Genomic DNA, 22,773 nt, shown 5'->3' with positions numbered 1-22,773 from the left:
GAAAAAGTCAGATTGAGCCCACACAATCAGATTTTCCGACAACATAATCCGATTGGACCTTTTCCATCGGAATTTCCGACCGTGTGTACAGGACATTAATATAACAATAGTCAATCCACTTAAAGTCTGCAGTGCAGTCAAATCCTGCAGTATATGTTGGTTTGTAATATCAAATCAATACTTTAAAATATACATTATATATCAGGTAATAGGCAATTCCTGAACAATTCCATTATCAATACATCGGGAGGCTTCTTACGATGAGAGGGAAATGATCTTGCTTGCTCCTGCCAATGCTTTAAAGGAGTAATGAAGATCTGTATATTGGATGGATATCAAAATAAACAGAGTGTAGGGCTGCTCTGGTTAAAGCTGTTTCAGCTTCTTCTCTATGCAGTATTATGTGGATTGGTGCTCAGCTACCGGAGTTGCTTTATTTCACATAATCCATAACAACCCAGGCACTCAGCTGTCAGACAGAACTCGCAAAGCGAGAAAACGCCAAGAGATGAGCAGCATTCCAAGCCTTTTTTGTGCATGTGTGCTGAAGGGGACAAATTGAAACTGATAACTTGTGTCATCCTCCCCAAATGCTTACTCTTTAATCTTTTGGCTGAAAGGATGACGGATGATTGCATTAGTTTTCTGAAATGCTGCAGGACCATGTTGCCAGAGGATGCTAAATGAGGACTTTCCTTTTCTGTTTCTTTAGGAACAAATACATAAAATTATCATGACATGGACTCTCAGATTTAAACTTTGATTTGAGAGCTGCAATTACAAATGGGAAGTTCTAATGCTGTTCTATTCATATGACTGTTTATTGCAGGAAAAGACTGCAGTAGACGCCAAGAGGTCTATATCAAATATAGCAACAAAAGAGCAGGGATAATGTACAATGTATTAATCATCAGAATCCATCTCCTATATGATTTGTCTAGAGGGAACTGAAATTTGATTGGCTGCTAGGGGCTACAGTACGGCACTGTTTGAGTCTGCAGACGTGTTTTTTGTTTTATTTTCTTGTATTAGTACAACACTTGGGGCCCTTTCACACTGAGGAGTTTTTCAAGTGCTTTTGCGTTAAACAAAGTGCCTGAAAATCTCAAGAAAATGCTTCCCATTAAAAGCAATGAATACTTTCACACTGGGGTGGTGCGCTGGTGGTGCGGTGAAAAAAGCCATCTTTAAAAAGCTAAAAAAAAGCACCCCGAAAACGGCCCTCTCTGTTGAAATGCATGGGAGGTGCCTCAAAAGCGTTGGAAAAGTGCACCAAAATACCTCAAGAGCGCATCAAAAGCACCTTAGAAACGTCCCACAGAGTTTTTGGTGCAGTTTTTGAGTCACGTGTCACTTAACAACGGCACCGCAAACACCTCAAAAGCACCTTAAAAGCTCCTGAAAAGTGCTTAGTGTTTTACTGGCAGTTTTGAAGCAAACCAGTGTGAAAGGGCTCTTAAGCCCCATACACACTATCAAATTTTCTGCTGTTTTTTTCCTTCAGATTTACCAAAACCATATAATATGAGGTCAAACCTTAGGAGTTTCAATTTGTATGCAATCAGGCAGGCCCTTGCACTACATGGTTTTGGTAAATCGGAAGACAGAGATCAGCAGAAAATCTGATAGTGGGTATGGGGATTTACAGTATGTATTTCTGCAGACATGTTACCGGTTGTGTCTTTATGATATCGAATGGCGGAGATTTACTAAAACTGGAGAGTGCAAAATTTGGTGCAGTTCTACATAGAAACCAATCAGCTTCCAGGTTTTATTGTCAAAGCTTAACTGAACAAGCTAAAGTTAGAAGCTGATTGGTTACTATGCACAGCTGCACCAGATTCTGAGTGCTCCAGTTTTAGCAAATCTCCCCCAATGTGTCTGTGGACATGTTTCTGGTTGTGTCATTATAGTACAGCAGGGGTAGGCAACCTAGGGTCCTCCAGCTGTTGCAGAACTACAAGTCCCATCATGCCTCTGGGAGTAATTGTAACTGCCAGCCTTGTAATGCCTCATGGGAAATGTAGTTCCACAACAGCTGGAGGGCTACTGGTTGCCTGCCCCTGTAGTACAGATTGTGTCAGTCAACTGAATTCAACACCTATCTGACCTGTCTGGAGGGAACTGAGTTTTGATTGGCTGCTGGGAGGCTACAGTATGGTGCTGATTGTGTCTGGAAATGTTTTTGGTTGTATCAGTACAATACTTATCTATTTCTGCACACACGTTTCTGGCTGTGTCAGTGCAGTTTGTGTCTCTGCAGACATGTTTCTGGTTCTTTCAGTTCTGTACACGTTGCTGTCTGTGTTACCATGATAGTAATTGTGTCTCTGCAGACATGTGTCTGGTTCTTTCAGTTCTGTACACGTTGCTGTCTGTGTTACCATGATAGTAATTGTGTCTCTGCAGACATGTGTCTGGTTCTTTCAGTTCTGTACACGTTGCTGTCTGTGTTACCATGATAGTGATTGTGTCTCTGCAGACATGTTTCTGGTTCTTTCAGTTGTGTACACGTTGCTGTCTGTGTTACCATGATACTGATTGTGTCTCTGCAGACATGTGTCTGGTTCTTTCAGTTCAGTACACGTTGCTGTCTGTGTTACCATGATAGTGATTGTGTCTCTCCAGACATGTGTCTGGTTCTTTCAGTTGTGTACACGTTGCTGTCTGTGTTACCATGATACTGATTGTGTCTCTGCAGACATGTTTCTGGTTCTTTCAGTTCTGTACACGTTGCTGTCTGTGTTACCATGATACCGATTGTGTTTCTGCACACATGTTTCTGGTTCTTTCAGTTGTGTACACGTTGCTGTCTGTGTTACCATGATACCGATTGTGTCTCTGCAGACATGTTTCTGGTTCTTTCAGTTCTGTACACGTTGCTGTCTGTGTTACCATGATACTGATTGTGTCTCTGCAGACATGTGTCTGGTTCTTTCAGTTCTGTACACGTTGCTGTCTGTGTTACCATGATACTGATTGTGTCTCTGCAGACATGTGTCTGGTTCTTTCAGTTCAGTACACGTTGCTGTCTGTGTTACCATGATACTGATTGTGTCTCTGCAGACATGTGTCTGGTTCTTTCAGTTCAGTACACGTTGCTGTCTGTGTTACCATGATAGTGATTGTGTCTCTCCAGACATGTGTCTGGTTCTTTCAGTTGTGTACACGTTGCTGTCTGTGTTACCATGATAGTGATTGTGTCTCTGCAGACATGTTTCTGGTTCTTTCAGTTCTGTACACGTTGCTGTCTGTGTTACCATGATACCGATTGTGTTTCTGCACACATGTTTCACATGATACCGATTGATATCAATCGGTATCATGCATCGTGTACTGAACCAGTGTACTGAACCAGTATCATGTGTATCACACGTGTTCATGTGTATCACACGTGCACACGTGTTACCATGATACCGATTGTGTTTCTGTACACGTTGCTGTCTGTGTTACCATGATACTGATTGTGTCTCTGCAGACATGTGTCTGGTTCTTTCAGTTCTGTACACGTTGCTGTCTGTGTTACCATGATACTGATTGTGTCTCTGCAGACATGTTTCTGGTTCTTTCAGTTCTGTACACGTTGCTGTCTGTGTTACCATGATACCGATTGTGTTTCTGCACACATGTTTCTGGTTCTTTCAGTTGTGTACACGTTGCTGTCTGTGTTACCATGATACCGATTGTGTCTCTGCAGACATGTTTCTGGTTCTTTCAGTTCTGTACACGTTGCTGTCTGTGTTACCATGATACCGATTGTGTATAGAGGGCACAGCGTAGCTGGCCTAGGGGAGAATATGTAAAAAATCAGACCTATGTTTATCATACTTTCACACCAGTGTTGCTTTTTGTATTGCCCTATCTAAACCCAAAAGCAAAAATTTTTATTGCAGTTTACCAATCCTTGGAGGAGTTCACAGCATACAGTTTCATTTTATAACATCACCATTGTAATAACAAGACAAACAATAGTTATTTTTCACAATCCAATATAAGCTTAATTGAAACATCTTTCATCTGCTGGCCACCTTTTTTCACAACTTCTTGGATTTCCTACATGCTTTGCAGCTTCCTCTCTGCTCTTTATGTTCAATTTCTAAAGACTACATATCCCATGGTACCTTGCTGCCTGCAAGCAGTGATTCCTGTACTGACTACCCCTCGCAGCACTTCTGTAGTTCAGAAGGTTTGCTCTGTGCAAAGTGTGACATGGCAGTGCCTACTCACAGGGCATAATGAATGTGTCACAGAATTCAAGGAATGAAATGTGTGGAGATTTTCCAAAAAAATAAACAAACAAAATCATTCAGATTAACCACTTCAGTACCAGACATGTTCACCCCCTCCCTGCCCAAGCCAATTTTCTGATTTCAACAGTGTCACACTTTGAATGGAAATTACTCAATTAAGCAACACTGTTCCCATATGACATTTTTATGATTTTTTGAGACACATAGAGCTTTATTTTGGTGGTATTTAAGGTGGAACTTCAGTAATTTTTTCATCTTCCATCTATTAAATCTTCTGCCCTTGTTGTTTTAAGATAGTAAAACATTTTTTTTTTCCTGCCAGTAAATACATTATACAGCCCACTTCCTGTTTCTTTTCTGATTAAAAAGCCTAGGCTTATGACATCATGCACATCTCTCTCATTCTTGTGAGAGTCTGCCAGGAAGGGAGGGAGGTGAGTCATAATTGGGCAAATAAGAGCTGCAGAGCTGGAGGTGTGCCTCTGTGTGTTTGTGTATAACAGGAAGTGAACAGGCAGCAGCTTCAGATACCCACACTTAAAATAGATGCAGCCAGACTCAGTGGAGGGAGATTTCTGCAGCATATTTGGCAAGTATTAAATCACGGTATATATAAAATAATGTGCAAAGTGGTTGAAGGGAAGCTTCAGAATGGCAAAAATGTTTTTTTATTATGAATTATGTGAGCAGACTGCATAAACAAAAAAAAGAAGAAAAATGTTGACAAAAAACAACAACATTTTCTTAGTTTCTGTTAAAAAAAAATTAAATAGGTGATTTTTTCTTCTTCACTGATGGGCACTGATGAGGCTGCACTGCTGTGCATTGATGAGGCTGCACTGGTGTACATTGATTAGGCTTCACTGATGTACATTGATAAGGCTGCACTGCTGTGCATTGATGAGGCTGCACTGATGTACATTGATACAGCGACACTGATGGGCACTAATGAGGTTGCACTGATGGGGCTGCACTGATAATCAGGGCACAGATGAGGCTGCATTGATGATCAGGGCACTGTGTAGCACTGCAAAATACTGTACTCGCTGTTCCACTCACAGATCTGGCTCTCTTTCCCTCACACACAGTCTATGGGTGAGGGAAATAGAGCTATTAACAGGCAAAGACCTGTGTTTACATGTGATTGGACACAGTGATCATGTGGTAAAAGACCGCTGTGATTGTCCCTTTACCCCAATCTGTGATGAGTGGTCACAAAGATCTCCCAATGCACCCACATGGAAGGATGTCCAGGGACACCGTCACAGAACTAGAGAATGGCTGTGACGCCGTATGTTCAACATACGGGCAGGAAGTGGTTAATAGGGGAGGATAGAAATAATTGCAATACAGTGTGGAATTGAATATATGATTTTACATTTTGTCCATTGGTACGCTGTAAATGAGGTGGTTGTAATCATTTAACGCTAACAGGAATGCTTTCGATGGATGTTTACTTGCCCCTCCATAGAGTGCCTGCCCAAGCCACTCTAATTCCTTGTACACACGGTCGGGCATTCCGACAACAAAATACATCAGATTTTTTCCGACGGATTCCGACGGTGTTGCATACACACGGTCAGACAAAGTTGTCGGAAAATCCGATCGTTTGGAACGTGATGACGTTTGTTCGTTACGACGGAACTACGTTGAGGCTAGTAGCCAATAGCTTTGGTCTCGTACTTTGATCTGAGCATGCGTGGCACTTTGTCCGATTGGAATTCTCTACAAACGATCGGAAAAAGTCCGATCAGATTTTTTTTGTCGAAAATTTGATAGTCCGCACATGATTGGATTTTCGCAACAATATAATCCGATCGGACATTTTCCGTCGGAATTTCCGACCGTGTGTACAAGGCATTTGACAGGAAGTGTGTTTTTGGTTGGGTCACGAGGTGATGTGGTGGGTGTGCACTTTGTCCTCGGTGTCCTCAGAGATAAGTGAATTGATCAGCAAAGTTTCAGACTTTGGAGCAGGCTGGTCAGTATTTGTAAGAATCTAATTATCTAGTGTCTGATATGCCAGCCAGACCAAATACCTTGAAAGTGTTTTGTTTTGTTTTAACTAAAATTGATTTGATTATCCCTCAAACTCGACTCAACTTGAAAAATTGATAAAAGCTCATTGTAGACATAATCAGTAAAAGCTCCTTTTCAGCTAAGTCCTCTTTTTGGGATTTTTCTAATATGCTCAAAATAGCTCAAGGTTACACATTTACAGCTTTAATCTTTTTCACAATAGTATGCTTGCATAACTTTTTAATATAGCTTACATAATATGTACCTGGCTTTCAGTTATAGGTATTTGGAATATTGATGGTGTATATGTGTCACCTAGGATTCTCGCATACACATGGTGACGGGTTCCAAGGTTGATGATTAAAACTTTTTTGTTTTCCTATAACCTTAAAATGGTATTAAAACCTAAACATGCAGTAAACCCTGAATGAAGGACCACAGAGAAGGAGTGTGTTAGACAAACTTGCAGATTTAGATACACTAACAAATTAAAGCCAACTCCAGCTCATACTTTATAAGCAGTTACTGCAAACAGTTTAATATATAAATGTTTTTCATAAAAAAAAAAATAAAAAAAAAAAGATAATTTAGGCACCCCTGTCAGTGTTTAATGGGTTGTCTCAACTGCTACATCTGCAAGAGAGCTTGCTCATTTGAGAAACGACAGACTTAATAGCTATATCACCAGGTGAAAAAAAAAAGCCTAAAAAAGAAAACTATCACAGCCATCACATCTTTGTTTTTGGGTTTAATACCGTTGTAAATTATAATTAAAGGCAAAACTTTTTTTTAGCTTTGGATAGAGAATTCTGTCATATTTATTAATGCTGTCTGTTCCCCCGTTAGGAAAATTCACCCTCTCTATTTGTCCTGTTATTATCACCAAAAATGAAAGCGACAGAAAGTCCCACATTTCGGGTTGTCACCAGAAAAGGAATATTGGGGAAGTTTTCCACTACTTCTGGTGACAACACACTTTGGAGCGATTTCCTCTCACTTCTTGTTTTGGCTATTGGACAGGAAGTGATGGGAAATCCCCGCCAATGGGACACAGATGGTCGAAAATTACTAACCGGGGGTTACAACCCCCTTTTAAAAAAAAAATAAAAAATCGATTTTCTCAAATCGCCTTTCAGGACAACCCCGGAGAGAGTGTAGCTCCACCTTGTCATTAGGAAACACATGCCCACTTTAAAAACACCTCCTCTTCCTCCATGGCTTCAGTTATTGTGTTTCCTCCTTGGAGGAAGCATGTGCCTGAACCAGGGGAGAGCTACACTCTCTGCAGGGGAGTAAGGCTTACCTTTCGTTACAGGTTGTTTCTTCTTTTGACCCCCAGCAGCATCTCCAGTGGGGGAGGACTCCTGGAGCTCCTGGTCCCGCCGTCTCACGGGAGTAAGGACCCTCGGAGTGCCGGCGTCGGGTGCCCGGTGTCCGCTGATTTAGCACAGGGAGGGCTCTGTCACTGGCGGAGGTCGCTGCAGGTCAGCGGCGTGGCTCCATTTTCGGCGCCGGGTCCCGGGCGGCGACAGCGTCGTTTACGGTGACGCGCAGGCGCTCTGAGGGGGCGTGGCGCCGTGGTTCAAGCGCCTGGAACGCAGGGATCATGGGGCGGGTCAGGTGACCGTGTGCTTCCGCTTCCGGCCGGCCCTGATGACGCGGCGGCCGGGAAAATTTTAAAAAATGACGGAGCTGTTTGTGATAGCTGCCTTACTCAAGCGATGGAGGAGTGTAAGCCAGCTATGGCGGAGACAGGCGCCCCTAGCACCGGTCCAGCCCAGGTACGTAAGGTGCACTGGCACCCTCTGCTTCACTGTTGGGCTATGTCTTTGTCTGTTCCCCCCTCTTGGGGGCCTGTCGCTGCAGGTCAGAGGTGACTTCACTCGGACCTTTCGCAGCCTGGTTCTGGGGTCTCACTAGTGGTCTGTTTGGTGGTGGGTCTCTGCACTGGCTTGGTGTTAAGCAACTGGTTGTTGTGAGCTTTTAGTGAGTTAAACCTGCATGTCGTTTCAGGAAAAATCACTAGGAAAAGCTAGACCAGGTCAGAGAAAATGTCCTTCTTGCAAGACCCCCCTCAGAGATTCATGGCAGAAGGCAATGTGCAGAAATTGTATCAGAGAATTGGTGGAAGAGGAAACATCCCAGCAATATAAGGATTTGTTTTCTTCGGTTAAAGCGCTGACAAACTCCTTGAGTTCAGTCAGGTCCATCCTGATACAAAACCCTCCCGCACAGACCGAGCCTCAGAACTTACCGCCCAGCCCCAGGGCGTCGTCGTCCAGACAGGTGGATACCGAGGATTCTGGAGACGAAGGGGGTAGTACTCTCATCTCCTTCAGGGATTCTGAGGAGGAGGAAGAGGAAGAAGATAGCAGGGGCTCCAAATACAAGCTATCACTAGAGGAAGTAGATGACATTCTTAAAGCAATCTACACTACTCTAGAAATTCAAGAAGAAAAAGTACAACTGTCAATTCATGACAAAATGTACCAGGGGTTGGACGAAACAAAACGGAGAGTTTTTCCAGTCCACAGGGTCCTCTCAGATTCGGTGAGAAAAGAGTGGAAGGACCCAGAAAAAGCCCCTTTCTTCTCTAAAGCTCTCAAAAGAAGGTTTCCCTTCGAAGATAAAGACTCAGAGGTTTGGAACAAAAATCCCAGAGTCGATGCAGCTTTCTCGCAGGTATCCAGACGAACGGATCTAGCCTTTGAGGATATGGGGATCCTTAAAGACCCAATGGACAAAAAAGCTGACTCCATCCTTAAAAAGGCTTGGGATGCTGCGTCAGTCAGTCTAAAACCAGCTATGGCAGCTACGGTTGTGGCCAGGAATCTGGAATGTTGGGTAGAGAAGCTGAAGAGCCATATTGAAGCGGGGACACCCCGCAAGGATCTCTTAGAGTCCTTTCCACTGATCCTGAATGCAGTCAAATATATGGCGGATGCATCAGCAGAATCGGTTAAACTGGCCACTAGGTCTTCGGCTCTTGTAAATTCAGCCAGGAGAGCAGTTTGGCTGAAAACATGGTCTGGGGACACTGCTTCTAAGGTCAAACTGTGTGGTCTACCCTTCTCGGGTGACTTGCTCTTTGGACCCGATTTAGAGTCTGTGCTGGATAGGACAGCCGATAAAAAGAAGGCTTTTCCAGCTAAGAAAAAGCAGGTTGCCAAAAAGAATTTTCGTGCTTTTCAGCAATCCCATAAAAAAGACCAGGATCGCAAGAGCAGATGGGGTTCACAGAAGGGCAAAGGCAAGGGTGGAGTCCTCTTTAGATCTCCCCCAGAGCAGTCCCCTATGAGCAAGTGACAATATCTCCCCAGTGGGGGGGAGACTGTCAGCTTTTCGCGAACAATGGGACAGGCTGTCTCCAAATCTGTTCGTGAAGAATATTGTCGATCAGGGGTACAGGTTGGAATTTTCAGAACTACCCCCGAGCAGGTTTTATGTGACAACATTGCCAAGGGATCAGGAGAAGGCCTCTGCAATGAAGCTTTTGTTACAGGAGCTGATACAGCAAGAGGTTCTGATTCAAGTCCCAGTAAACCAGCAGGGCAGGGGTTTTTACTCACATATTTTTCTGGTGAAAAAACCCTCAGGGAAGTACCGTTTAATCCTGAATCTGAAAGTTCTGAACAGGTTCATTCGGTACAAACATTTCAGGATGGATACAATTTTCTCCATCACAAAGTTGTTGACCCCAGAATGCTTCATGGCATCCCTGGATCTAAGGGATGCCTACCTTCATATACCCATTCATCAGGCATCGTAGCAGTTCCTGCGCCTGGCATTGAAGGTGGGGAGTTCGGTATGGCACCTCCAATTCAGGGCTCTGCCATTCGGACTCTCGTCATCTCCCAGGGTCTTTACGAAGATTATGGCAGAGGCTTTGGAGCCCCTGAAGTTGAAGGGGATTCCAGTCGTCCCTTATCTGGACGACCTTTTGTTTTTTGCAGACTCCAGGGAGCAGGTCCTAGTCAATCTCCAGAGGGCCCAGTCTCACCTCGAGGGCCTGGGATGGCTTCTAAATCTAGAGAAGTCAATCCTGACCCCCTCACAGGAAATGAAATTTCTGGGGTATACGTTAAATTCGATTCTCCAGAAAGTTTTCCTGCCGCTGGAAAAACAGGCAAAGTTGCAGCTAGCTGTACAGCGGATACAGAGCAACCAGACAGTCTCAGTCAGGACGGCTATGGCAGTTCTGGGCCTGCTTACGGCAGCAATCCCGGCTGTTCAGTGGGCCAGGTTCCATTCCAGACCCCTTCAGAGGGAGGTTCTGTCAAGCTGGTCCCATCAGGATCCTTTGGAAAAACAGCTAAGAATTTCGTCAAGGACGAAAAGGGCTCTTTGGTGGTGGAGAGACCAGGCAAACCTCTCAAGGGGCCTGGTGTGGACCTTTCCTGTGGACAAGCGCCTTACTACAGACGCAAGTGCCTGGGGCTGGGGAGCCCAGCTGGATGGTCAGACATCTCAGGGGGTCTGGTCCAAACAGGAAGCTCAAAGATCATCCAACTGGAGGGAGTTGAAGGCGATCTTTCTGGGATTAGTGGCCTTTCAGCAGAGTTTGAGAGGCCACCATGTCCAGGTGTTGTCAGACAACACAACAGCGGTTACATACATTATGAAGCAAGGGGGAACCAGAAGCAGGAGCTTGATGGAGCTGGCCAATCTGTTGTTAGCCTGGGCAGAGCAGAACACAGCCTCACTATCGGCAGTGCATCTGAAGGGCTCTCAGAATTTGTTTGCGGACCTCCTAAGCAGGCGCAAATTGCTAGAGGCAGAATGGAGTCTGAATCAGGAAGTGTTCCTGATGATCTCCGAGGCCTGGGGGGTTCCACAGGTAGACCTTTTTGCCAGCCAGCAGAACTCAAAGGTGGACAGATTCTTTTCTCTTCACCGAGGGGATGCAGCAATAGGGTTAGATGCATTTGCTCACCCCTGGCATTACCAGCTGTGCTACGCCTTTCCCCCCTTTCCTCTAATTCCACTAGTACTGAGGAAATTCAGGGAAGAAGGGACAGACTTAATACTAGTCACTCCTTTTTGGCCAAAAAGGCCTTGGTTCGCGGGTCTTCGGAACCTAGCCTCGAAGCCCTCATGGAGGTTACCACTCAGAAAAGATTTGTTATCCCAGGGGACAGTAAATCATCCAGAGGTGGAACTTCTACAGCTAACCGCCTGGTTTCTGAGGAGGACCTATTAAAAGCCAAAGATCTTTCAGATAAAGTAGTAAAGACCCTGCTGTCTAGCAGGAAGGCAGTTACACAGGCAATTTACATGAAAGTCTGGAAAAAGTTCAACTCCTGGTGTAGTTCTAGAGAACTCAAGGTCAAGAGCACGGTGTCCGTATTGGAGTTTCTCCATGAGGGAATGGAGAAGGGTCTCGCAGCCAGTACCCTGAAGACTCAGGTGGCTGCCTTATCAGTTTTCTTTGAAAAGACTTTATCTAAAGAAACTTTAATTTCTAGATTTTTTTAGGGCTCTTGCTCGAAGTAGACCAGTAGCCCTTAAAGACTTTCCCAGTTGGGATTTGTCTACAGTTTTACAGGGTCTCTCGGGAGCACCGTTTGAACCCTTACAAGAAGCTTCTTTACAGAAGGTGGTTTTAAAAACAATCTTTTTGGTGGCCATCACCTCGGCCAGGAGAGTCAGCGAGCTCCAAGCTCTAGCTATTACAGAACCCTTCCTTAGAGTTTATCAGGACAGGGTGGTACTGAGGACGGATCCAGCGAAAGTATCCTCAGCTTTCCATCGATCGCAGGAAATAGTGTTACCTACATTCTCTGCAACCCCAGCGAATGCAGGAGAGGAAGTTTTTCACACATTGGATGTGAGAAGGTGTCTATTACAGTTTCTGAAAATTACTAAAGATTTTAGAAAATCAAACGCCCTTTTTGTGATATTTTCTGGATCACGCAAGGGGGAGAAAGCTTCTAAAAGTACACTGGGTAGGTGGCTTAAGTTGGCTATAACAGAAGCCTATAAAGCAAAAGGAGAAATACCTCCCTCAGGTATTGCTGCCCACTCTACTAGATCCACGGCAGTTTCCTGGGCTGAAAGGGCCGGTGCAACGCCTGAACAAATCTGCAAGGCTGCCACTTGGTCCAGTTATTCGACATTTCTCCGGCACTACCGGTTAGATCTACTGTCTGCAGCAGATCAGGCCTTCGGCAGGAAGGTACTGCAGGCAGTAGTCCCGCCCTAGGGTAAGTTTCTCGGTTATCCTCTCCGGGGTTGTCCTGAAAGGCGATTTGAGAAAGACTAAGTTAGACTTACCGGTGACGGTATTTCTAAGAGCCTTTCAGGACAACCGTTACTTCCCTCCCTAGGTTATGCTTAGTAAATGTATTAAGTTCTACCATGGTGTTGTGCTTTCTGTGCTTTGTTTTCCAGTGTCGGAAGGCCACAATAACTGAAGCCATGGAGGAAGAGGAGGTGTTTTTAAAGTGGGCATGTGTTTCCTAATGACAAGGTGGAGCTACACTCTCTCCGGGGTTGTCCTGAAAGGCTCTTAGAAATACCGTCACCGGTAAGTCTAACTTAGTCTTTCCTTTCTGTCCACTTTAGTAAGTCCTGTCCTGGGTGTTGGAGACCGGAGGCTTTGTAGAGCTTGGAGGAAAAATCCTCCATTTCCAGGTCCACATCTTACCTGGTAGCCAGATCTCTGTATTAGTCTCAGCTGTGCACAGGTCTTTACATTTGTGAGCTGACTAATCTAATGCTCAGGGCTCTCTCTCTCTCGCTCTGTCTTTTGGAAGAGTTGCTGATGTGAAAATGTTGAGTGCTGACAGAACACTAAGGCTGGGTTTACATATGAGTCACAACAGGGGTCTGGTGCGTCCTGGTTCATTTTGGCCTGAATTAAGACCTGAAACAGACCAAAAGACGCACAGCGTTTTTGTGCAAAACGCACTGGACCTGCTGCAGAGATATGTGAACTGGCTCCATAGAGAGCCGGTCAAAATCTCCTGCTTTTGTGAATTGGATGTGGGGAGCCCAACCTAAGGCTACTTTCCCACTGGGGCGGTGCCGGCCTTAGTGGTTTTAGTGGCGCTTTAGCGGCGCCTGTGTTGCAGCGCTGCCGATTCGCTTTGTATGTACTTTGGCAGTGCTGCCCATTCATTTCAATGGGCAGGGCATTTTGGGAACGGTGTATACACCGCTCCCCCACCTCTCCAAAGATGCTGCTTGCAGGACTTTTTTTCCCATCCTGCAAGCACACCGCCCCACTGTGAAAGCACTCAGGTTTTCACACTGGGGAGGCATGAGAGGCACTTTTCAGGCCCTTTAGAGGCACTATTTTTAGTGCTAAAAACACCTGAAAAGTGCCCCAGTGTGAAAGGGGTCTAAAAAGTTACTAGTCACTCATGAGCTTCCATGGCCCATCTGTCTCCCCTGTGGCAAATGCTTGCTGACACAGGGGAGCCAGTGCTGCTGGGTCACGTGACTGGACCGGACAGGATTAAAAAAGGTATTTACACAGCTCTTTTTTTATATAGGGTATGCAGGAGAGTTAAAAGGGGGGGTTATACTTACCTGCTCTTAGCAAAGATATCGCACAGAATGGTCCCTTACCTCCTCTATGGTGGAAGTCTGCCACTGGCACTGTCCGCTTTTCCTTGCTCCAGGTGTCTCCTAATGCCGCGTACACACGACCAGACTTTTCGAGGGACTAGGTCCGACGGACTTTTGGCGGAGTTCTGACGGACTTTCCGAATGAACAGACTTGGCCACACACAATCACACCAAAGTCTGACGGATTCGAACGTGATAACGTACGACCGGACTAGAATAAGGAAGTTCATAGCCAGTAAATAGCTGCCCTTGCGTCGGTTTTGTCCGGACTAGCATACACACGAGCAGATTTCTCGGTAGGAACTGGGTCCGGCAGAGTTCCGATGGAAAAATTTAAAACATGTTCTATTTCTAAAGTTCGCCAGATTTTTGGCAAGCAAAGGTCCGATGGAGCCCACACAAGATCGAATTGTCCAATGGACTCGTTCCGTCGGACCTTTGCTGTCAAAAAGTCCAGTCGTGTGTACGTGGCATTAGAAAGCCTGGTGCTAAAGTGACAGGGTGCTTACATTAGTTCAGTCTGTTACTCTCAACCCTAATAACAGCTTCAGCCCCCTATGGCACACCTGGCAATAGTGTAAGTGCAATGTCCAATGCGAAACACATACGTTATGATAAAACACAGAAATTGTCTTTACTGCAATATTTCTGTGGAAGGATAACAGACAGTAAGAATATATAATGATATAAAACACATCCACATGTGGCACTAAATGAGAAGTAAATCCAACAGGGGAAAGTTGATAAACACCAGCTTCAATGTGTATAAGAAAGCACACCGCACCACGTGAAAATCCAATCTGCTTACCAGACAGCTGTAAAAAGCAGGCATGTAATAGACAAATACCCAGGCCAGGCCAGGATTACGGCTAATCGTCAGACATCCTCATACAGAAAAACTTCTTTGAGCTTTCATATGGGATATAATAACATTCACCCAGACGACCAGTGATACCCAATAAAAAGATAATGCAGCCAATTGTGAAGTAATATAAAAATTGTATTCATAGTAACTTACAGTTTAATACAGGAACAAGTATATCATGATGTTCAAATGGCTCTCAGAGTGCTAGTGTCAGCCCGCCTGACATGTTTCATCCAAAAGGATTTCGTCAGGATTTCGCCTCTGACAAAATCCTTTTGGATGATACATGTCAGGCGGGCTGACACTAGCCCTCTGAAAGCCGTGGTATCAACGGTATCAAACTATATATATAAATTTCCTTTTTGGGAGTTTATAATGCCCATTGGGAGGAGAGTGGAGAAGATTTTTCAGAAAGAACACAAGTCTACGGGAAAAGATGTTTATTGGAACTGTGTGGAAGGCTGACTTTTATCATTTAGAGGGTAAGGGTAAACGCATTTTCATGGAGATGTCTTTTGATTAAAGTAGAACTATAGGCAAAACTTTTTTTTTTTGGATAGAGTAAGGGAGGGTTGTACCTGTCAGATTTTTTTTTTCCATCTGTGTGCCATTGTGGGGATTTCCCTTCACTTCCTGTCCCATAGCCAAACAGGAAGTGAGAGAAAATCCCTACAAATCAAGGGAATTTCTTGGGGACCTCCAAGTCACCAGAACTAGTGCCCCCATTGGAAGATTTTTTTTTTTACTTTCAATGATAATGGTAAACAGGAGAAACAGAGAGTAGATCGCCCTAATGGTAGCACAGGCAGCAATAAAAACTAACAGGTGTTCTAATTCCCTCTCCATTCTATCCAAAACCAAGCAAAAGTTTTGCCTTTAGTTACACTTTAATTTTAAAATGTAAGCACATTATAACAATACAGTTTATGCACATATGGAGTTCAAACAAACTACACTTTATAGAGCTTTTTTCTTTTCAAGGTTTTCCTTTTTACTGGTTTATCAAGTGGATTACCATTAAAGATCCAGGATCAGTGAAGACGGTGTGGATTATATGTTTTAAAAAATGTTGAAGATCCTTGGAAGTACATTTTGTGGACTGGGTTGTGCGGTCCTGCTGATAGGTTATGGACCTTCTAAGGCCCTGTCCAGCTCTCCTAGCTTGACTAGCTCTGATTTTATAATTGCGTATAAATGTATGATAGAATACATTTTGTATGTTGGTTCTAGACATGAGCTTGGTGTCCTCCAAACTCATCTCTAACCCGAACTCCAAATGTCTTATTTTTTGTACTCCAATGAGCTATAGACTCACAGAAGCTGGCAGGGTTGGAAATTACCTGGTTTGCAGCTCACTGGAGTACAAAAAAGTGGTATTACAAAATTTCAGTTGGAGATAAGTTATGTAGACACCCAAGCTACTCTGTAGTTGGTTCCTTTCGTGACATCTGATCACCAAATGTTTTCCTTAAAGGTATAAAGAAGATTGAAAGTGTAGAAATAGCAAAGTCAAATTGGGATCTTTTGCGAAATTCCAGAACATATTGAATATAAATATGCATAAATAGGGAAAATCTTTATATAATTACTATTACCACTACAGCCTCTATTACCCTGGTTGTTGCTTGGTAAATGGAACATTAGACCACAAATGGTAATCACGTGATGACTTGCGTCAGTCAAGTACAAAGCACATATGACTTTCTCTCATCTCTGTGTCACGTAGAATCATTTTGATCAGCGTGTGTTGTAGAAGTGCTGAACTGTGCTTTATCAGTACAGTTATGGATGGCTGGAGATCTCTGCGAATGAGCGTTCACAGCAAGCTGTAATGTGATAATATGAACAGACATGATAACAGGAATGGCCAGAACAATCAATTGGCTAAAGCTCCAGCACAGGATTTATTACGCTGTGCAGTGTCTCAGCTCACAGCTCCTAGCAATGCATGAGTGACAGGTACATAAACTGGCTCCCGCAAGGACATCTTAACTCCTCTCCTGTGCACGCCAAACCTGTAACAGCTCCTTTGGTATTCTATCTAATATCTGCAGGAAGTGCCCAGAGATCAGGAAATAGGAACAGTGGGAAATGATACAATATCTTATGGTAACGAGTCTGATTTTAACAAGGGTCACTTGAGGACCCTTACATATGTCCATGGTTGTACTACATGCTGGAACAGGATACAGTTATGTAAAATGTTTGTTTAATCTTCATTATTTGCCGATCTGAGCAGAATAGTTTACATGAGATGTAATGCATTTTATATAGAAGTGCTATTTTTATTAGTAATTATTCGTAATGCTAAGTCTTTCTCTCTCGGTATTCATATTCATTTCAAAATTGATTTCATTTTTGTACAAGCAAATTATTTATTTAAAAAACTACAGTATACTTTATGTTCTTCATTTTTAAACAGCCTACTGTTCTCTATGGGGTGGTCGGTTGGAAATGGACCACCTGTCTATTTTAATCCGACTGTCATCCCATCTGATCTGCCAGATGGATGGGAAATGGACCCCCATCTGTCTATTTTTAGGGGACAGCATCCGATCGGATGTTGGCGGGTGTCAATCCGCTACTCCATAGAGGGCAATTGATGGTCCAATTGGGTCAGCCTTTAAAACGGACATGTAAATGAGAAGAAAACTGGTCACACACCAGAATTGTAATCCAATAAAACGTTCTGTATTCTTCAAGCATGACACAATAGCGGAGGATAGGTTACAGGTGACATGTTTCACACGTAGGAATGCTTAATCATAACCCAAAAATGGACAGGCGGACCCGATCAGTCCATGAGTGTGAAAGGGGCTTAAAGCTAACACTTTTTAAACAGAAAGTATATTACTGAACAGAACACCAGGTGAAAACAGATGGAAAAAAGCCTACAAAAAGAAAACAAATGCAGCCACCACATCTAATGATTGGTAAGCTGCAACATTTCTGGTTTTGGCTTTCATTATTTTTACAGGTAGGTTCCAGTTTGTATTGCAGGAGTGCTCCTCCTGTATATACAAACCCTACAAACAAAGTTTTCTATTCTTGACAAAGAATAGATTGTAACAATATTATTGTTACAGTGTATTTTTTAAAGTGGTTCTTTTGTGTGCATATCAGAGGAGTTTTTTTTTTTTAAAGGCACGTAATGTCCATTAAAGCAGCCTAGCAAGTGAAAACATTTTTTTATTTTATTAAGAAAATTGCATCCCTTTAACGCCTTTTAACTCTGAATTAAAGTATAACTAAAAGCAAAATAGTTTTTTTTTAGTTTGGAATGGCATGCAGAGAGATTAGAACCCCTGTCAGTTTTTATTGCTGTCTTCGTTAGGGAGATTAACCCTCACATTGTCCTGTTTACCATTATCACTGAAAGTGAAAGTAAAATCCCCAAATTCTGGGCTGTCCCCACAAAAGTAATAGAGGGGAAATCTTCCAATGGGGACACTAGTTCTGGTAACCTGGGGGTCCCCAAGATATTCCCTTAATTTTCAGGGATTACCTCTCACTTCCTGTTTGGCTATGGGACAGGAAGTGAAGAGAAATCTCAGCAAAGGGACACACAGATGGTGAAAAAAATACTCTATCCAAAATGAAAAAAAAAGTTTTGCTCATAGTTCTACTTTAACCCTGAGAAGCCCTAAATAATTATTCCTGTCTTCCTACCCTATTATTTTCAGCCCTAGTTTACCTCAATTCCTCACTGTTCATACAAGGATCCCATCCAAATGTATGAACTGCAACAATACATGCATTGACGTGCGTCTCCACAATGCATGAAAACCCTCCTGCTCCTCGTAAATGGCACCCCAGCGTATTGTACAGTAGAATACAATGCACAGCAGCATACATCTATGCATTTATACCATGCATGGTGCTCCGTGTTGCTGAATAAGGGACATGTACAGTATGTTTTTGATCCAAAGTGGTGTGTTGCAGTTCATTGTGCTCTGCTGTATAATGCACTGGTATGAGTGGACTTAGCCTAGGATCACACTAGAATGCGGTCCAGGAACCCCAGAATGATTTAAGCACCACAACAGGGGGCTTGACTTTGGGTGTAGCTTATTTATGGGTGACATATTCTCTGTTTCTGTGAATGTAAGTGATGCCAAGGTTATACCCTAACAGGGTATACAGTGTACAGTGGTCTTATACCTGTCTGTCTTGTTTAGAAAGGTTCACTTTACACCTGGAGTTACACCATTAGCTAGTGTAAGTACTCTTCTTGCTAAACTACAACTATTATCTTTTGGGCAGGTTATTATTTATATTTGTTTTTTACATACTAACTGTAAAAAGCTAAGTGAAAAAGATCTGTTCTTTGTCCTTTGGAGATAGGTATTTAAAGAAGGGGCATAAAAATAAACACTGCCATTTACTATGAATTAAATAATGTGTCCCTTGGAAGAGTCCTGGGATCTGCTTGTTGTAATTATGAAATGATGTAATTATGAATACAAACCACAAGTTCATGGCAATAGTAGCACCAGTCATACATTTACCCCTTTGATGTCAGTAATTAGAAAATCATAAGAATGGTTACTGCACATTTAACGGTTTAACATAAAATGAATTCCTTTGTGTTCCATCCATTTATAGATAACCAGTGACAGGATAACGGAAATCTGAGAGTCTAATACCCTGGGCAGTGTTAAAGGAAGATTTTGTAATCACGTCCAATGCATACTGTGACGTTTTCAGCTCATGGGGTTTTATATTTTCAGTAAGCTTTTAATTTAAAGCAGAAAATTCCTGTTCTAATACTACTGCTGTAAAAATGGTTCTATACCTTAAAGCTGGGATAGGCAACCTTCAAGAGATGGAGATCTACTTGAACAATAGACATGTGCATTAGTTTTCGTCCAAATGCATTTTTGTCCGAATTTCGGGTTTTTGTTATCGTTTTAACAAACGATAACGAAGGTGCAGAATCCGAAAACCGAAAGATCCGACATAAACAAATGCTTTATTTTCGTTTTCATTGTAACAGTTCAATATAGATAAGAGATTCGACATGACGCTGACAATAGTGATCTGTGTCCATCGAACCTGTGGTCGAATGTGCCTAACCTTAGCTCTATTAGTCCAAGATTATTCTACATAGAGAGAAAAGATTCAACATTATAGAGACAATAGCAAAAAAGGTTGAATGCGCTTAACCTAACTCTATTAGTCCAAGATTATTCAACATAGAGAGAAAAGATTCGACATGAAGATTCGACGAAGCAGTCGCAGCGAGCAGACATTTATGGTTAAATGCTCAGCCCATAGGCTATAGAAGAATTTTAATGTTGGTTGACTAGTAGTAATAATTAATAAATATAATTATTACTGGTGTCATACAACATTAGAATTCTACTATAGATTGTAGACGGAACATTCGAACGGAAATGTATGATTGCGGCATCGTACAGTTTACCTGCTCCGTCGAATCTTCTTAGAACATTCGACAGACACCATAAGCCTTCAATGACAGATTTGACCTTAATTATTTCAGATTTTCGGACGAATGCATTTGTAAACGAAACAAAATAAATAAAAACAAATTTCGGGAGTAACGAAATAAATGTATTTTTTGGACGAAAACGAAATTCCAAAACAAAAAATTTCAGTGTGCACATGTCTATTGAACAACACTGATGAAGTCATAGATCACTGGGCACAGTGTCCTGTTGTTAGGGTCAGTTCACACCAGAATGTGGTGCCAAAAAGGCATGTTCCATGAGTGTTTCCTGCACCAAGTTCAAAAGGCTCTGCCTTTGTGATCTACTAGATCGCAAGCACAGTGTGTTTGTGGACACAAGATCGCATGGTACTGCAGTATCATGCAATTTGGCTCAGTGCATTTTTGAAAGAAGTGCGTGCAGTACTTTTTGTGCAGTCTGATGCTATTTGCAGGCAGGGCTGGATTTACATCTCAGAAGCCTATAGGCACGATATTTTTTGCTTTCTGTGTTCCATCAGGGAGATTTCTCTTTAATTCCTGTTGCAGAAATGCAGTAGGAACATAGAGGAAACCTCTACAAATCAAGGTGACTTCTGCTCTTAGAAAGATGACACCAGAACAGATTTACCCTCACCTCTTGTTCTTAGGATAACGCTAACATTTTGGATTTTTCTTAGGTTGGTGGTAAAAACCAAACAGGAGCTGTAACCCTTCCACATGCTATTCAATAGTAAAAAAAAAAAAAAAAAAAAAAAAAAAAGTTGTGGTTGTACATACACTTTTAAGCTGACCTTGCAGTGCAAGGTCCGCTTATAATGTTTAGACACCCTTTCCCAGCAAAAGTCACTAGCTCATACTATGTGGCTGATTTACTAAAGGCAAGCAGACTGTTCATTTTGCAAGAGATTTTGCACTTTGCAAGAGAATTTTCCCCAGAGCTTAGTGAATGGGGTAAAACTTTGCTTACTTGCATCAACCAATCGCGTGCAAGCAGAAATGCTGTTTTTTTTTTTTTCCTTGCATGCGATTGGGTATTCTTTGCAGGTGCAATTTTGCCAATTTCACTAAATTCTGGGAAAAATTTGCTTGCAAAGAGAACAAACTCTATGTTCAAAAGGTACCTGGCGCCAGCTGCCCCAGTGTGAGATTGATGTCATGCTTCTTTCAGCTAGATCCCGTGGAATACAGAGCAACCCATATATCAAGAGAAGGGCTTAGCAATGGCAGTTTCTCCCATGATAGGTTTCCTTTGAACAACAATCTGCAATATGCATTATGCTTGTCATTTTATATTCTTACTTTAATCAAAATAGATAGAAACAAATGTGTGCTTAAATAAAAATAAATATGCCGCCGTTATACCGTCTATCTTCTGGCGTAATACGAATCACTGAATAGCTGTGTTTGAAACAACACTGCCCCCTTGAGTTCCATATGTCAACTACTGATGTTCTAAGCTGCAAATGAATATTTCATTCTTTATACAGCCCTGTGGGTGCAAATCAGCAAATAAATGGGGCCAAGAACATAATAGATTTTTCAAAAATCATCATTATATATAAATATATATAAAATCATAAATATAGGCAAACTGCACCAGGAATTTACTCTTCACTATTGTTTTTTAATTAATATAACTAATGCCTTGCTTGTATCTGGAGATATAAAATAAGCTTAATGTGTAACCTCAATTTTGTGGAAAAAAAATTATAATTTTATTTGGTGTAATACAGGTATGTATGTGGAAAAGATGCAAGAAAATGTGCAAATGCTATGGAAGTAAGAAACTAATATAAAGCTGTAAGATATATATTCTATTTCCTTACAAATTGGTTCCTGAGCACATTCCCTGCCTTGTTTCCTATAGTATTGTGATAATATTTTAACTAACAAATGCCACTACAACAGACAGCATGCAAACTTTTCTTTTGACATTTTTATTGGACCCAAGGTCAATGCAACAAGATATCTTTAACAAGCTGGAGATAACCAGCTATCTGCAGACTAGCTTACAGCTTGGCATACAGTGTCATATTGGATTAATCTCTTAAAAATTGTTGTGTTGAATATATTTAGTTTTACATTTGTGTTTTTTTCTAGAAATTGTCAGGGCAATGTCCCATGTAATTAATCAAGGGATGGCAATGTACTGGGGGACATCACGCTGGAGTGCAATGGAAATAATGGTAAAGTATGCCTAGATATTACCTAATACTAAGTAAATAATATTTTTTTATTTTCTAGTACAGTGAATGATTATATTTTATTTTATAGTGTATTACATTTTTCATACGCATAAATAATTAAAATAAGAAACAATTTAAAATAAAAGCTACAATCAGATCCAGCATGCAGCATGTAATCCCTTGCACACTCTTGCTATAAATGTATAGATTACATTAGATAAACAGATACAATATTTAAATACCTATAAAGTGTTTAAACCTATTTTGCTTGCCTATAGACTAGTTATATTGTTCAGACAGTCTTCTGATTTACTTGCATTTTAACACTGAATAGCCAAGCCAGATTTTTTTTTTTATTGGATCAGCAATGCAGTTTCCATACTCATCTCCATACTCATCTCCCTGTATCCTGTCTACATTTTTTGGACA

At 42.1% G+C, this 22,773-nt stretch overlaps 1 protein-coding gene across 5 annotated transcripts in view; it reads left to right on the top strand.

Moving 5' to 3' along the window:
* KCNAB1 (potassium voltage-gated channel subfamily A regulatory beta subunit 1) overlaps positions 1-22,773 on the top strand; it is a 570,878-nt gene that overhangs the window by 522,239 nt on the left and 25,866 nt on the right. For all 5 annotated transcript variants that reach the window (XM_077488106.1, XM_077488103.1, XM_077488104.1 and 2 more), the window contains one exon: positions 22,259-22,344. In XM_077488106.1, the coding sequence (XP_077344232.1) occupies positions 22,259-22,344 (86 nt within the window). The remainder of the gene's footprint in view (positions 1-22,258; positions 22,345-22,773) is intronic.

This window comes from Lithobates pipiens, unplaced genomic scaffold (genome assembly GCF_037356315.1).
Source record: "Lithobates pipiens isolate NorthernLeopardFrog02 unplaced genomic scaffold, aLitPip1_a1.2 Scaffold_18, whole genome shotgun sequence".
Lineage (NCBI taxonomy): Eukaryota > Metazoa > Chordata > Amphibia > Anura > Ranidae > Lithobates > Lithobates pipiens.
The sequence above is the reverse complement of the archived record's forward strand: the minus strand, read 5'-3'. Positions and strand labels throughout refer to the sequence as shown.